This window comes from Bubalus kerabau, chromosome 23, assembly GCF_029407905.1.
Source record: "Bubalus kerabau isolate K-KA32 ecotype Philippines breed swamp buffalo chromosome 23, PCC_UOA_SB_1v2, whole genome shotgun sequence".
NCBI classification, from domain to species: Eukaryota; Metazoa; Chordata; class Mammalia; order Artiodactyla; family Bovidae; genus Bubalus; species Bubalus kerabau.
Window position 1 is genome coordinate 34,628,569 of NC_073646.1, and position 17,043 is coordinate 34,645,611.

At 40.0% G+C, this 17,043-nt stretch overlaps 1 protein-coding gene across 5 annotated transcripts in view; it reads left to right on the top strand.

The window, feature by feature from the left end:
* BAZ1B (bromodomain adjacent to zinc finger domain 1B) overlaps positions 1 to 17,043 on the top strand; it is a 57,004-nt gene that overhangs the window by 2,198 nt on the left and 37,763 nt on the right. The window contains exons 2-4 of one of the 5 annotated variants that reach the window (XM_055562476.1): positions 8,904 to 9,020; positions 11,377 to 11,521; positions 15,018 to 15,219. In XM_055562476.1, the coding sequence (XP_055418451.1) occupies positions 8,904 to 9,020; positions 11,377 to 11,521; positions 15,018 to 15,219 (464 nt within the window). The other 4 variants (XM_055562479.1, XM_055562477.1, XM_055562478.1 and 1 more) reach the window with 4 other exon arrangements.

The window sequence follows — 17,043 nt, forward strand, 5'->3', positions numbered from 1 at the left end:
TATTCTAAAATTGCCCCTTTTTTTTTTTTTTTAATAACATTCCAAAACATCAGTGAAGTAATAAATTACTTGTGGAAATATACTATATCCTTTTCACATGTCTTTTGAGAAGTTGATAGTTATTCACACAAATATTACTGGATGTTGATTTTCACGTCTGGTTCTAGTGAAGTATAAGAAACTGCAATAGGGAGGAGACACATTCTGAGTCTAATAGGAACTGAGCTCTGTTTAAAAAAAAATGGCTGTAGATAGCTAACTTAGAACTGGCAGCCTAGGTTTCTTCATATCACTTACTGAAATTGTTGAACTATAATGGTATATATGAAGTGTTTCTTTTAATGATGACAGTTGAACACTGATACATTGATACGTGTAACTTGTAAAGTGTTGTGTATTTAATAAAAATTCTTCATCTTTAAAATCTCCCCTACCAGTTTTTAGGACTCTTTTAACAAAGGAGTTCATAAATTGTGTTAACCTGTTGGGGAGAAGTTGCTCCCTTGGGAATGTCTACAAGTGGAAGCACTTTGAGGATGGTTTGTAAACTATTGTACTGTGTGGTTGGCTGGTTGGCATATATTTTTATTAGGCTATTAGTGATTTCATAGAGGAGAACGAGTATGTGGTTGGGTAACTGCTGCATTTGAAGTGTTGGTTTTTTCCGTTTTAAGTTTATAGTTACAATTATGTTTTTAATAGGATTTCATACTTTAATTTTCTCCTAATTCCTCCCTTTGGATTGCATGTATGTTCTGTAGCAAATTTGTATGGTATTTTATTGACTTAAAGCTATGAGCATTGTGTTCTTGAAGGCATTGTTGTATGTCTTCATTAAACTTACAGGGATAATTGTGAATGATGCACACATATTTAATGACTGGGTTGTATATTGATGATTATTGTACTGTACCTTTAAATCTGTGGCACATTGCTTCCCAGGAGAGTACTACTACAGGCAAGTGCCTACATCTTACCTGGAAAAGTTAACTTATCAGAATCGCTTCTTGATCTGATTGTTTGACAGTAGAAGTCTGCATTGACTATGTTTAAGTCAAGATGGATTTTAGGGAGGAACTGAACCTGGAGGCAGCCTGCTGTAGATTTTTTTTTTTTTTTTTTTTTGTATTGCTTTGACTACCCTAGTTTCTAAAGCCTAGAAACTAATTCATAACCTTAGTAGCATCAGTATGAGAAGTTTTAGATGGTATAATAAGGAGAAGCTGTTAGAATATACAGTTATTCTGGCTCTAGGTAAGAATAACTTAATTTGCCAAGAAAAACATGACAAGCATTTTAAGAGCTGGGGTTAAGTAGTAGTTGCAAGACAGGATTTTATTGGACAGTTGGAATACTGAACTCGTATGTTGATTTTCATAATTTAATTTCTTTAACAAGTTATTACCAGATTAGAGTTATTTTTAACTTAATGACAGGCTGGTCCAAAGAGAGAAAACAGGCTAAAAAGCGAACCTTGCGTTGCTGCTTTGTCTTCTCACTTAGAACTCCTAGGGTTATAGTTATACTTATTTAACCTCCATACTTTTCTGGGCCGCTTCCTTTCAGGCTATCAAGTACTTTGTTGAAAGAAACCATACTTAAAAGGCTAAAGAGAACAAAGAAGCAGCATATGGTGGTAAGGAGGTACCTCTTAAACTCTTGAAAAGGGAGATACATAATGAGTTAGTCTAGGATTTGAAAATATCTTATCATTTATAGCGTACACAACCTTTGGAGAATTGCTTTGACATTTTGTCTGCAATTATAAGTACAGCAGTCACTGGAACATAAAAACTTCAATTGGCATTTGCCCTGAGGGGTTATTTGAGAGTGAGTGACTTATTTTGGTAACCTAAAATCTGAAATAGGATTCAGAGGCAGCTGACTCAATATCCTTCTGATAGGCTTTTTTTTTCCCCGCCTTTTTTTTTTTTTTAAACATAAGTCAAATGAATAACTAGAAAAGAGTTATATAAACTTAAAAGTACCTCATGATAGGGGTTGTTGTAGAAATTTCAGTTTTAAACTTTTAAAATTAATCTAATTTGAATAACTAGTCAATTAAAAATTGTGTTGTCAGAGGAACTTCATTCCTAGATAATAAGCATTAGGATTGTACTGCTGTCCTATGGGGAGAAGGCAATGGCAACCCACTCCAGTACTCTTGCCTGGAAAATCCCATGGAGGAGCCTGGTGGGCTGCAGACCATGGGGTCGCTAAGAGTCAGACACAACTGAGCAACTTCACTTTCACTTTTCACTTTCATGCATTGGAGAAGGAAATGGCAACCCACTCCAGTGTTCTTGCCTGGAGAATCCCAGGGACGGGGGAGCCTGGTGGGCTATTGTCTATGGTATCACACAGAGTCAGACACAACTGAAGCGACTTGGCAGCTGTCCAGTGTGATGTGGTGGTGGTGGTGTTTGGTCGCTAAGTCGTGTCCGACTCTTGACCCCATGGACTGTAGCCCGCCAGACTCCTCTGTCCACAGGATTCTCCAGGCAGGAATACTGGTGTGGGTTGCCATTTCCTTCTCCAGGGGATTCCTGACCCGGGAATTGAACCTGGGTCTCCTGCATTGTAGGCACGTTCTTTACCAACTGACCTACAAGGGAAGCCCCAATGTGATGTGAGCCACATGTAATTAAATTTTTTCTAGTGGCCACATTTGAAAAAAAGGAAAATGGGTGAAAAAAAGGAAAGAGACGTTTTTCTTATTTTCCAAGATTCAGGCTGAAGGAGCGGTCCCTTATCTGCAGCATCTTTTTCTGGTGGCAGAAAAAACAACAGGAAACTGATGGGTTTTTAAGCTTCTTCCTGGAGGTGGCCTCTGTTCCATCTATTTGTCAAAGCAAGTCATGTGGTCAGACCCAAGGTGGTGATGGCGGGGTGATGTACTTTCCTCTTCCCAGGAGGCGTTTCAAGCCACGTGGTAGTGGGTGGAGATGTATTGATAGAATCCTCTTATGAATTGGAGTGAATATTTGGAAAGAATAGTACTGTCTGCCACATTTTAGGGTTAAGGAAATGTTTCCTGGGGAAAGTTATTTTTAAGTTGAGATCTAAAGGATGGCTAGGAGTTAGATGGGGACTTCCCTGGAGATCCAGTGGTTGAGATTCTGTGCTTCCACTTAAGGGGACATGGGTTCAATCCCTGGTCAGGGAACTAAGATCCTACACAGGCCGGGTGGTGCAGCAAAACTGTAAAACAAAACAAAACAAAAAACAGTTAGATGAAGAAGAGGTCTACATCTTTTGAAGAGCTTGTGAGTTTGATGGTTCTTGATTTTGAAAAAAAATAATTATTAAAAAAATGTTAAAACCTTTTATTTTTTTGGGCCGTTGCACTTGTGGAACCTGGGCAAATGGCATGAAACTCACTGAGTCCTGACCGCTGGACACCAGGGAATTCCCGTTTATGAAGAATTGAAATCAGCTTCATATGGCTGGAGTGAGAAAGTAGGAGCGAGATGCATTGATGAGGTACACAAATGGGGCTGCATTACTGGTCACTGTGAGGTAGACAGGAATTTGGACTTTGCCTTAAATTTAGTGGAGGCTGTTAAAAGAATTTGAAAAGCAAAGAAGCAAGCTTTTAGATTAGGAAGATTACTGTGGGTGCAGCGTTGAGAATGGTTAAGAATGGATCTGTAGCCTCGAGACCAGTGGCAGCTAGACTGGTGATTAAGTCATCTCAGCACTAGATAGACAACAGCTGTCTGAATAAATTCACTAGCCCTTGAAGTGGAGAGAAGTACAGTTTGTGAATTTCTGAAATAAGTAGATTTGTCAGGATTTGGTGATTGAATGAGGAGGAGTCAGGTTATGTTTTGGTTATCATTTGGTTAGTGGTGTCCTGTGACATCAGTTCAGTTCAATCACTCAGTCGTGTCTATTTCTTTGCAACCCTGTGGACTGCAGCACACCAGGCTTCCCTGTCCATCACCAACTGCTGGAGGTTGCTCAAACTCACGTCCATCGAGTCGGTGATGTCATCCAACCATCTCATCCTCCCTCGTCTCCTTCTCCTGCCTTCAGTCTTTCCTAGCATCAGGGTCTTTTCCATTGAGTCAGTTCTTCGCATCAGGTGGCCAAAGTATTGGAGTTTTGCTTCAGCATCAGTCCTTCCAATGAATATTCAGGACTGATTTCCTTTAGAATGGACTAGTTTGCTCTCCTTGCAGTCCAAGACTCTGAAGAGTCTTCTCCAACACCACAGTTCAAAACATCAATTCTTTGGCGCTCAGCTTTCTTTATAGTCCAACTCTCACATCCATACATGACTACTGGAATAACCCTAGCTTTGACTGTGACATAGAGAACCCTATGAGACTGGAAGGAAGAGGGTGGGGCCCCACCCTTAAAAGAAATGACATATCCTCTGAGAATATAAAGTGGTTAGAACCAAATAGGCCCAAGGTGGCAGAAGCCTGGACTTCCAGTAACCTTGAATCTCATTATATATACTCTTTGTAATACTTTAGCATATGGTAAATGACTCCCACAGGCACCAAGACCTTTTGGAGGCTGAGCCATAAAAGGCCAGAAAGTGGGTGGTGGCCCAGTTCTTGGAAATGCCTGCCCCTTCCCCAAAATAGAATGGACTAACTGTGAAAGTGCTGCACTCAGTATGCCAGCAAATTTGGAAAACTCAGCAGTGGCCACAGGACTGGAAAAGGTCAGTTTTCATTCCAATCCCAAAGAAAGGCAATGCCAAAGAATGCTCAAACTACCGCACAATTGCACTCATCTCACCCACTAGTAAAGTAATGCTCAAAATTCTCCAAGCCAGGCTTCAGCAATACGTGAACTGTGAACTTCCTGATGTTCAAGCTGGTTTTAGAAAAGGCAGAGGAACCAGAGATCAAATTGCCAACATCCGCTGGATCATGGAAAAAGCAAGAGAGTTCCAGAAAAACATCTATTTCTGCTTTATGGACTATTCCAAAACCTTTGACTGTGTGGATCACAATAAACTGTGGAAAATGCTGAAAGAGATGGGAATACCAGACTACCTGATCTGCCTCTTGAGAAATCTGTATGCAGGTCAGGAAGCAACAGTTAGAACTGGACATGGAACAACAGACTGGTTCCAAATAGGAAAAGGAGTACGTCAAGGCTGTATATTGTCACCCTGTTTGTTTAACTTCTATGCAGAGTACATCATGAGAAACGCTGGACTGGAAGAAGCACAAGCTGGAATCAAGATTGCCGGGAGAAATATCAATAACCTCAGATACGCAGATGACACCGCCCTTATGGCAGAAAGTAAAGAGGAACTAAGAAGCCTCTTGATGAAAGTGAAAGTGGAGAGTGAAAAAGTTGGCTTAAAGCTCAACATTCAGAAAATGAAGATCATGGCACCCGGTCCCATCACTTCATGGGAAATAGATGGGGAAACAGTGGAAACAGTGTCAGACTTTATTTTTCTGGGCTCCAAAATCACTGCAGATGGTGACTGCAGCCATGAAATTAAAAGACGCTTATTCCTTGGAAGGAAAGTTATGACCAACCTAGATAGCATATTCAAAAACAGAGACATTACTTTGCCAACAAAGGTCCGTCTAGTCAAGGCTATGGTTTTTCCTGTGGTCATGTATGGATGTGAGAGTTGGACTGTGAAGAAAGCTGAGCGCCGAAGAATTGATGCTTTTGAACTGTGGTGTTGGAGAAGACTCTTGAGAGTCCCTTGGACTGCAAGGAGATCCAACCAGTCCATTCTGAAGGAGATCAGCCCTGGGATTTCTTTGGAAGGAATGATGCTAAAGTTGAAACTCCAGTACTTTGGCCACTTCATGTGAAGAGTTGACTCATTGGAAAAGACTCTGATGCTGGGAAGGATTGGGGGCAAGAGGAGAAGGGAATGACAGAGGATGAGATGGCTGGATGGCATCACTGGCTCGATGGACTTGAGTTTGAGTGAACTCCGGGAGTTGGTGATGGACAGGGAAGCCTGGAGTGCTGCGATTCATGGGGTCGCAAAGAGTCGGACACGACTGAGCAACTGATCTCTCTCTCTTTGATCTCTCCCCAAAATAATTGGAATAATCCTCCTACTACTGCCTATGAATTTACCCAAACCATTAAAAACTAAGCATCCCGTATTTCAGGGTCTCTCACCTTCTGAGATGGCCCCACTCTGTGGAGTGTGTGTCTCCCTAAATAAACCTGCTTTCCCATTTAGGTCTTAGGGCAGAGCCTGACTGCTTGCATCCTTCACAAATGTTCTGTGTTAATAAATCTACTTCTTGCCTATAGCTTTGCTTCTTGCTGAATTCCTTCTGTGCTGATACTAAAGAACCTGAGCTTCATTAAATCCTGAGACCAGGTGTGCGACTTCAGCAGGGAAACTGGGTTCAAGTCCCATCTGCAGTGTAATTGGGTTTGAGTCACAGTCTGAGATGTGGGGTTTCACCTAGAAGAGGATCAGTTGTTTATTTTGACTGTGGAGTCATGAAGTGTTTAGTTTGGACATTCTTACATTGAATTGTTGAGGCTCTCCAAATGGAGATGTATGTGTTGCTAGTATATATCTATATATGGGCCTGGAGTTCAGAGAGAGGGGACTGAGCTGCTGATAGAAGTTATTAGCATTTGTAGATAGTAATTGAAGTTAATAGGAGTGGATGAGGCCACCCAGAAGGAGAATGCTGTACTGATAAAGATTTTCAAAGGCGGGTGGGAAAGACTTGTATCAGGGTAGAAGGGACTGTCATTACTGTATTTGAAAAACCATAATCAATCAGTATTTGCTGTTTGAATATATATTGTTTGAAGCTAGTTTCCTTTTTTTTTCCTTCTGAAAATAAAAATCTTAGAAAATAAAACCCAATAAAATCTTGATAAGAGGTTTTCAGTTCTGTGGGGGGGGGGCGTCAGAGTATTTTTCCCGTTGCACATGTTTGCATTTCAAGGGGCCTGGGGGCAAGTGAGATTTTTAAATCAGAAGAAATGGGTTTAAAAGCAAATGAGACTGGGGAGAAAAAGGATGTGAGCCTGAGAAGCACAAAGGACCTGAGAAGATTACCAGTGAGGCCAGTTAAATGTTTTAAAATATTATGACTGCTTGAGAAATGAGGATCAGAAGCTAGATTTGGAGAATGGCTCTGTTATGGGAGAGAAAGAACTGAACTGAAAAGTATGTAAGTGGTTACAGTAAGGGGGCTCAGGTTAGGATGAGTCCCTGAGTTCTGACTTGGACCATTCAGTGAGATTGGGAGTATCTGTTAAAGAGCACGTTTGAGCAGGAGTGGAGGGGTAGTGAGAGTTTAGAAAAAGTTGGATTTGAGGAATCACTGAGGCATCTGGGTGGTAGCAGTCCTGTGTATTATTGGCCATATGGGTCTTAGTCTGAGGAGAATGGACTTGGCACGTTATTCCAACTATTGAAAGTAACAGTAATAAAAACGTAATGCTTTATCTTTAGGATATATTTGTTAATCTCACATTCTCTCTGATGGTGCAGTACATTTCTTCAGTGTAGACGAATGATGTATTAGAATGTTATTAAGCTTTTTGAATGTTTAAATAAATCCACTTACTGATTGTTTTTATTTTACCTCCCCTCCCCAGGTGCAAATAGAGAAACAGAAAACAAACCCATTTTGTTGGTTAGTTACTGTCCCTATTGAAGCCATGCTAGTCCGTTTTCACCATAGGATTTTATAAATTTTCAGTGATTGGATTTGCATAGGGCTCTATGGAAGTCTGACTCCAGGTTTTCACTGGTACTCTGTTTTAATAGTTTAATCATTTAAATATCATCACCCCACTGAGGAAAAAGAGACGTTTTGTTTTTGGCAGATCCAGAGAATGATACAGTGAGAGAAGGTACTTATTGACTAAAACTACAGTTTTGGATTATTTGTGGATTTATCCCTGTCATTTTTCTTTTAACTCATAATAGCCCTAGAAGACCAAGAATCTCCTTTATATTAAAAATGAATTATTTGTTTAGTTGTTCAGTGATATTACAAGAGGAGCTGTTTAAATACTTCTTATTTCAACCATTATAGAAACTGTCACTTGGAAAGTACAGAGATTAGCAGTTAATTCTCTAGTTGTGGTGTCAGTTTTCCTGCATAGCATCTTCTCCTGTGCATAAAAGTAAATTAGTTGCCTGTCATTTGAATTTGAACGTGGCTGGCTGATAATGAATTCCAGTTGGGGTGGTGTGGAAAGTTCCCATGTACACGGCACTAGTTGTATGATCTCTTCCTCCCTCTCCCTCACAAAGACGGGCTAAGTACTGGTAAATGACTTGTGAACATGGTGTTACTGGAGATAACATAAACTCTGGATACATACTGCTGCTGCTGCTAAGTCTCTTCAGTCGTGTCCGACTCTGTGCGACCTCATAGACGGCAGCCCACCAGTCTCCTCCATCTGTGGGATTCTCCAGGCAAGAGTACTGGAGTGGGGTGCTACTATGCCAGAATTATTTTTAGGATTTTATGGTATTTATTTTTTAAACCCAAGAGAATCAAGAAGTGTTTCCAAGGTAGACTGGAAGGCTATTAGTAAATGGATCATGACCGTGTGCACAGGGTTGTTATTCCAAACTGCCTGGGAAACTCGTGTAGCCATTTTATCTTACTGTGGAACTGATTCTTTCATTTGAGTTGTGAATTTCACATACCTTAGATTCGTATTCCTTATCTCTTGGGTTTTATTTTGCCTTAATTCTTTTCTTATAATTCTTAGTTCTGTGGGAGTCTTATGAAGTGAAATTTGGGTGAATAGTGTTAATCATCTTGCTTGGATTTGCCAGCTGAAAACTCTTGACTTCAGTTTATGCTATGCATTATGGAGAGGATACTGTGGTTTTTTCCATGTATGATAAGTAGTTTGTGGATTAGTCTGTCTGTTGCTTGAGTATTGTTTTCCTGAGCCACTGCTCACAGAGAGTATGAAGCCCGCTTGGAAAGATACAGTGAGCGCATCTGGACGTGTAAGAGTACCGGGAGCAGCCAGCTCACACACAAGGAGGCCTGGGAGGAGGAGCAGGAGGTTGCTGAACTGTAAGTAGGAGAAGCACTGCTCTTCTAACGCTGTCTTCACATGATGAGGAAAAGGGGACTGTTAACCACAAAATAGTATTTGTATTTAAGTTTATGGGGCTTAAATTGGAATGCATTGTATTCATGTACTGGTGTCTTGCCTCTTGTCATTTTGTGAGTAACACAGTATGTGGGATATACAGTTGTGCGTACACTTAACTTAGGTATGTACCAGGCTTTTGAATATTCTGGCTGTATACTTTTCCCTTATAAATACTCTGGGAATGTGGTTCTAAGCAAAGGAAGCTGATATAATCTAGAAGTAATACAGAGGCAGCGAAGTAGCAGAGGATTTTCTTTATTTTGTGGTTATTTGAAATTTAAGACAGTATTTATAGCAGCTATTGAAAATAAATACACAGTTTGAAGATAGTTTACCTGAGTGGGATGGTTAAATGAGGTATCTTAAAAAATTCTGTGTGTGTTCAAAGGGTGTATTTGGGTATTCTTCCAAAGAAAATACTCAGAATTTAGACAAGAGATGCTTGCAAAAATAAGTAGGAACTAGGGATGATAAAACAGTACTTTTTTTTTTAGCTTTTTTTTGAAAATGAAATATAGTTGATATGCAGTTTTATATGTTTCAGGTGTACAGTATGGAGATTCATAATTTTTTATTTTTTTAATTTTATTATTTGGCTGCTCTGGGTCTTAGTTGTAGCGTGTGGGATCTAGCTCCCTGACCAGGGATCGAACCTGGGCCCCCTGCACTGGGAGCTCAGAGTCTTAGCCCCTGGACCACCAGGGAAGTCCCTGATTCATAATTTTTAAAGATTATGCTGTGTGTAGGGAAAGCGCAAAGTAGCCAAGGTGGTGGTAGTCAGGCTCTCGCTCTCAGCCCACGGTTATGTAAATACATGGTTCTGTAACAGCTGAGCGTACTTACAGCGCTGCGCATGCGCACCGCGATGGGTGCCTGCTTGGGCACAGGCCACTTTGTTCTGTAAACGTATATACGCTCCACGTGGAAAGCCCTTGCGGCTTCATTATGGCCACGTCCACTAGGTCAGAACGGCTGCCTCACGGCTGCTGTGCCAACCCGGAGAAAATAAACATGTCTGCGGTTCCTACGGTTCCGTGAGTTTTCTTCCAGCTTCCCTGATCACACCTTGCCTACCACGGGTTCAGCGACCAGTGAGATACAGTGAGACAACTATTTATAGTTATTATAGGAAAACAATACCCTTTTGGAAATTCAGAGTAAAAACGTTTTCTGTGGACTTCTCATTGACTTCTCTTAATAGTATATAAACAGAGAGCATGCAGTTTAGTAATGAATACCATTCTGCGCTTTTGCCTGTGTAACAGAGCACTGTCCTCACCTGAGACCTGGGCTCTAGTAATGGCTCCATCACTAGTTAATAATTAGTCAAGTCTGTTAACCTGGTGCCTGTTTTTTGCTTGGGTCACTGACGTTGTTCCGTTTGAATTAGCGTTATTTATGTTTATACCTTGTTAGTGTACTAGACTCTGGGTTGGCCTGCCTTTTCTGTAAAGTGCCAGTTAATATATTTTAGGGTTTGTGGGCCATATGGTCTCTGTCTCAACTATTCAACTTTGATGTTGTACAGTGAAAAGAGCTATTGATAATACCATAACTGAATGGGAGTGACTAGGTGCCAATAAAATTTTATTTACCAAAAAAAGTACTGGTAGCAGGGTGGAGTTGGCTCATAGGCTGTTGCTGACACCTATGGTAGCCTGTAAACTAGAGGGCAGGTGTCATGTTTGATTTACGCTAAAATCCATCACAGTGCCTAGGCACAATCGTTTGTACTGTAAAAACACGTACAATTTGCTCTTTACAAAATAAAGATAATGCTACCTTCTGGATGTGTTTTTGGGTGTGTAAAAGTTCTCTTAGAATGAAAGATGATAACCATTAACCTATAGCAAATAAAATAAAGAGTAGTAAGGGGGAGATCAGTTATTGTTGCTTGTAATATGATGATGTACCTGGATAACCCAAAGACAATCAGGTGGACAACTGTTAGGAACAGATCAGAGAATTGATGAAAATAAATTGCTCTCCTTCACACAAAGAAATAAAGTACAGTGGGAATTCAGAGGTTAGCAAGACTAACTTAGAGTTGCTGGGGAAAACGCCACGAGATTTAGTGAAGAAGGTGACACTTGAAGGATAGTCTGTGCCCGGCTGCAGAGGACAGGGTGAGGGTTTATATTTACTTCTATGAATAATCTTTGTATTTTCCAGTGCCTTGCCTGTATGTGCTAAAGGACTTTCTCAATTGACCCGAATAACTCTCTGGATAGTCTTTTCCGCATTTTCTTGGAAACTGATGACTTGTTTGTTTAGTTTGAAGGAGGAGTTCCCCGCCTGGTATGAGAAACTTGTCCTGGAAATGGTTCACCATAACACAGCCTCCTTAGAGAAGCTAGTGGATACTGCTTGGTTGGAGATCATGACCAAATACGCAGTGGGAGAAGAGTGTGACTTTGAGGTGAGCGCCTGTTTTTACTTATTTTTTTAATGTGATTTGATTCACTAACCAGATGACAAGATTACTTCTTTGTGAGTAATGTTGAAGTCCCCTTTACGTAATAGTATCAAATATATTTTTAAACATTTAATATTAAGTATTTTAATCACTAAATTTTAGAACTATGTAAAAGACTCTCAGCTATCTTTAGTCCAAATCTATGGAATCTAAGGCAAAAGATTTCCATGTCCCTACAACAGTGATTGAGTTGACTTCTTTCTGTATAAGTTTGTTTAATTTTCCAGCCCATTACTAGAGGATAACTATCACTGAAGTAAATAGGTAGGGTGACTATTACTATTACTAAAGGGTTTTCTAAAGTCATAGGTAAACTATTTACATAACACTAAAGCAATCCCTACATAGTCCTTTGAAAGTTTAAAATAAGATTCATTTGTTGAAGTTCTGTATGTACTGGATACTGGGCTGGTTGCTTTATATAATATCTTACAGAATCTGCACAGAAAGGCTGAGGCGGTAAACAGGCTTAGATGTTTAAATAGCTTGTTCAGGTTGATACAGTGTACTAGTATGTAATGAAATAGCTGACTGACAGTGGCCAGGACTTGTCAAAGTTTAGCCTAAATAAAATTACTTTGAGGATTTCTGAATATGCATTCTTGGGCCCTGTCCCCTGAGACTTTACATGGAGGATCTAGGGTAGGACCTGAGAGTTGGCAGTTCTAACACCTCCACGATGTGATGATATGAACACCTGGGGGACAGCCGTTTTGGGTAGCATCAGCTTAACCAGTGAAGACAGTTGATTATCTCACATAATATAATAAGTCTTAGAAGCAGGCAATTTCAAGTTTGGTGTACAGGCTGTCCTTGGGCCTTTCTGTTCTGTTCTTGGTGTGTTTGGTTTTGTCCTTAGTTTTGTTGCCTCTTGGTTGTAAAATTGTGACTGTATTCAGAGCAAGCAAATGCTTGTCTAAGCATAGTAAGAAAATCTTTATCAGAAGCATATTCTTCCCCATTCCCTTTTATCTTTACATGTTATTGACTACACCATGGCTTACATAACCATCTTCAGCCACAAGGGGGTTAAGAAAGTGAATACTGCCTTTTTTTTTTCTCCCTTTTTTTGAAGCCTCAGGAGGAGGGAGAAAAGGAGGAGGGGGATGGCTTAGGTTAACCCAGCAGTAGCCAGTAAGTTGTTGTCTGGTTCCAAAGTTCTTGTTCTTTCCTCAGTTTACTTTGACTCCCTGTATCTCCCAGCTACTTTTTATATTTGTAATGTTTGTGGAATCATCATTGGGTTTTAATCACACACTTTATATCATTCAGTGTCCTGGCAGGAAACAGATGGTATTATTCAAATAGTGTAATTGAATTGAGTTTGAAAAAGAAACTTCAGATCACAGTCTGATCTAAGTCAAGGAAAACCAACAAGGAAAGGTTAAGTACCTCATGGCAATCAATAGTGGAGAGGCTTTACTGCTTCTAAACTCCAAGTAAATGAGGGGAAGGGAAGGTTACTGGAACTAGGAGAGAATGATGTAATTGTAGAAAAGTGCTTTGGTATAGCGAGAAGCAGCCAGCCTGCTGAGGCTGACAGTCAGAAGATGCCAGTGTCACCCCAGTGTCAGCTTTCTTTCACCCTGTGATTTTCTGCTTATGCTCCCCATGGGTTGAACTCCTCACAACCTAGGGAGAAAGGAGCCCTTTGATGCAGTTCATTAAGGTCAGCCTGTTTAAGCACAGAGCAAGGTCGAGAAGACTGAGATGGACTTGGAGTGGTGAAAGGAAAATACTGCAAGGTGGAGGAGGAGGAGTTCCAGAAGAGGGAGAGAGGTGTGTCTGTGAACGTATGACAAGACGATTATATTCATCAGGAATCCAGAAAGTCAAATGGAAACCACAGTGAGATCATTTTATACACATCTGATTAGTGAATAAAGAAAAGTTAAAATAATGCCAAGTTTTGACAAGACTGTGGAGCTGCTCATCCATTGCTAACTATTTCGGTAACTGCTTTGGCATTATTGAATACAATATGCCCTTTGACTAGGGTTTTTATTCTTGAGTATTTTCTCTTTTAATAACTGATAATGTTGAGCACCTTTTCTGCTTGTTGCTACCTTTTATTTGTGTTTCCTTTGGTGAAATGTCTGTTCAAATCTTCCTCCATTTTAAAATTAAAATTTAATTTAAATTGGATTATTTTCTTGTTTTTAAGTTGTGAGACTTATTTATATTTTCTGGATACAAATCCTTTGCTATATATATGCTTTTTTTGTTCCAATCTAGGACTTGTATTTTTATTCACTTAACAGTGTCTTTAGAAGAGCAGACATTTTTAGTTTTGATGAAACCAAATAGAAAATATCTAACCATATCTATGCTGCTGCTACTGCTGCTAAGTCGCTTCAGTTGTGTCCGACTCTGTGTGACCCCATAGACGGCAGCCCACCAGGCTCCGCTGTCCCTGGGATTTTCCAGGCAAGAACACTGGAGTGGGTTGCCATTGCCTTCTCCAATGCATGAAAGTGAAAAGTGAAAGTGAAGTCACTCAGTCATGTCCGACTCTTCTCGACCCCATGGGACTGCAGCCTACCAGGTTCCTCCGTCCATGGGATTTTCCAGGCAAGAGTACTGGAGTGGGTTGCCATTGCCTTCTCCAACCATATCTATAATTATATGTAATATAAATGTTCTAAGGTGAAAGTTGCTCAGTCGTGTCCAACTCTTTGCAGCCCAGTGGGCTGTAGACCACAAGGCTCCTCCATCCATGGGATTTTCCAGGCAGGAATACTGGAGTGGGTGGCCATTTCCTTCTCCAGAGATAAATGTTTTAAAGCTTCAATTAAAAGATAGAGATTGTCAGATTGGATAAAAAATTTCAGAGTGATTGTAATGCAAAGAATCTAGCCAGAACAACTTTGAAAAAGAACAGCAAAAGTAGAATCCTAATGCTCTCTGGTTTTGAACCTTATTAACATAGTATAATTTGGTATAAACATAGGCAGATATATCAGTGGAACAGAACAGCATCCAGAAATAGATACATATGCACACGCATGCGTGCGTGGGCACACATACATACAGTCTGCTGAGTTTTGATAGAGGTGGAAAGGTAATTAAAGTGAAGAAAAGATAGTCTTCAATAAATGGTTCTGGAGTAATTGGATATCCGTATGTAATTGATTTTTTTAGAAAATGGAAATTCTTGAACTTTATTTACACATATCAGGTTTGTATAGTAGTTACGGTTTGGCCTTAATACATTGGTACATGAATTATGAACTGGATGGTGATCATTTTATTTTTTTAAGATGTCCTATTTCAAACTAGAGGTCTGGGAAATAAGGTTGGAAAAAAAATCACTGTACTTGGCTCCTTTAGAGTTTTCGTGTACTTTTTTGATCAGGTGATGTGGAATGCGTACCACTGTTACCTTTAGGTTTATAGTTCTTAATTATTATCTTTGACTCTCTCCTATCTTTTCTTATAGGTTGGGAAGGAAAAAATGCTCAAAGTGAGGATTGTTAAGATTCATCCTTTGGAGAAAGTAGATGAAGAGGCCACTGAGAAGAAATCTGATGGCTCCTGTGACTCTCCCTCAAGTGACAAAGAGAATTCTAGCCAAATCGCTCAGGACCATCAGAAGAAGGAGGCAATTGGGAAAGAAGAGGAAGGAAGGAGAGAGAGTATTAGTATGTATGATACTGTCTTTCCTTATTGAGCTGTGCTACTCTGTTTATTTTATTATGCACAAATCTTTTTTGAGTTCTCTAGCAACTCAGTTTGTAATTGAATTTTGTTGTTAGATAGACGTGCTTTTGTTTGTTTATGCTTTGGAAAACATACCTATACTGTCACTCAGGATTTAAATCTCCTTTCACAATTAAGGGATTGGGAAGTCATTTCCTCTAGTTTTTTAGAAATCTGTGTGCACATACCAGGCTACTCAAGATGGGAAAGAAGGTTTGCCTTCTTTTTCTCTTTAAGTTGGAATTATCTGTATAGGCGTGGAAGTGGGGTGATCTGAGTAGGAGGGATAAATTCTAATCCCTGTTTCTTCTTCACATTGCAAGCCAGTGTAATGGTTTTGAGGTACTTCCTTTTGTCTGTTATCTGTAACTCACATTCCTTCTCAGATGGGAACTGCCAGAATTCTGAAGCACTATGGTGTCTAAAAGTAGGGACCTGGAGACCTAATATAATGTTTTGAAAGTTGAAGAATTGAGACATTACACGTTGGGAAAATTATTTATCCTCTGAGGCTTTCCTCCCCCCTTTTAAAAAAATCTGTGTCAGTTAGGAATTTAACTGGGACAGATTTCTTCTATCTCTGAAGATATGAGTACTGACAGGGTTTGAATATGTTGAGCTTCTTCCTCTTGACTATCAGAGGATCACATTTTACCTCATTATGTAACTTATGAAGTTTGAATTAGAGCATTTTATTAGAGCGTATGCTGTATGCTTCCATTTTGTTTTGTGTCTCCTTATGTTTTGGGCGTGTGCAGATGGTTTTAAAGGGATGTCCTTTTCTTGTCCCAAGGAAACTTCTGAGACTGTTGTAATGCTTCCACCTCAGTTGTTGATGCTTCAGTTTTTTCACTCTGTATTGTTAATGCTGATATCAATGTTTTTCAGTTTCTCTTTTCCTTCTTTTTGCTACTGAAGTTTTACTTACATACCCAAGACTTGAGGTTGATAAGTGTTTTGGTTAAGTCTTGACCGATGATACGTCTTCTAACACTACTAGAATCAGATCATTGGAAGGGACTTCCCTGATGGTCCAATGGTTAGGACTCGGCGCTTCCACCACAGGAGGCACTGGTTTGATCCCTGATCGGGGGAACTGAGATCCCTCCAAGCTAGGCCAAAAATAAAAGATCACAGAATCAGATCATCAGAATACCACTAATGTGTTAACAGTTGTTAGCTTTATTCCTTAAGCATTGTGTACTTAAGAACCCCTAGTTTTAGACTTCGGCTTCTTTTTTAGGATGTTATATGCCTTAGTTTAGGTTTCAGTTTTTGGATATAATGTTATTGCTAGTCTTTGGAAAGAATGGTAGGCGGGCTCAGCTCAGTTCAGTCGCTTGGTCGTGTCTAACTCTTTGCGACCCCATGGACTGCAGCATGCCAGGCCTCCCTGTCCATCGCCAACTCCCGGAGTTTACCCAAACTCATGTCCGTTGAGTCGGTGATGTCATCCAGCCATCTCATCCTGTCGTCCCCTTCTCCTCCTGCCTTCAATCTTTCCCAGCATCAGAGTCTTTTCAGATGAGTCAGTTCTTCACATCAGGTGGCCGAAGTAGGCGGGCCAAAGAATGTTACAGTGTACTCTGAATGTTTTGCATTTCCATAGAAATATGATAGACAAATTCTAGTATTCAAAATGTTTTCTTACAAGGTAGTCTTCCTTCTACTTTATGGGGGGAAATGTATTAGGCAGGAACTTTTCAGCTTTGTATTCTTAACCTCACTGTTATGAATTTCTATGTTCCTCTATCAGAAAAGAACTG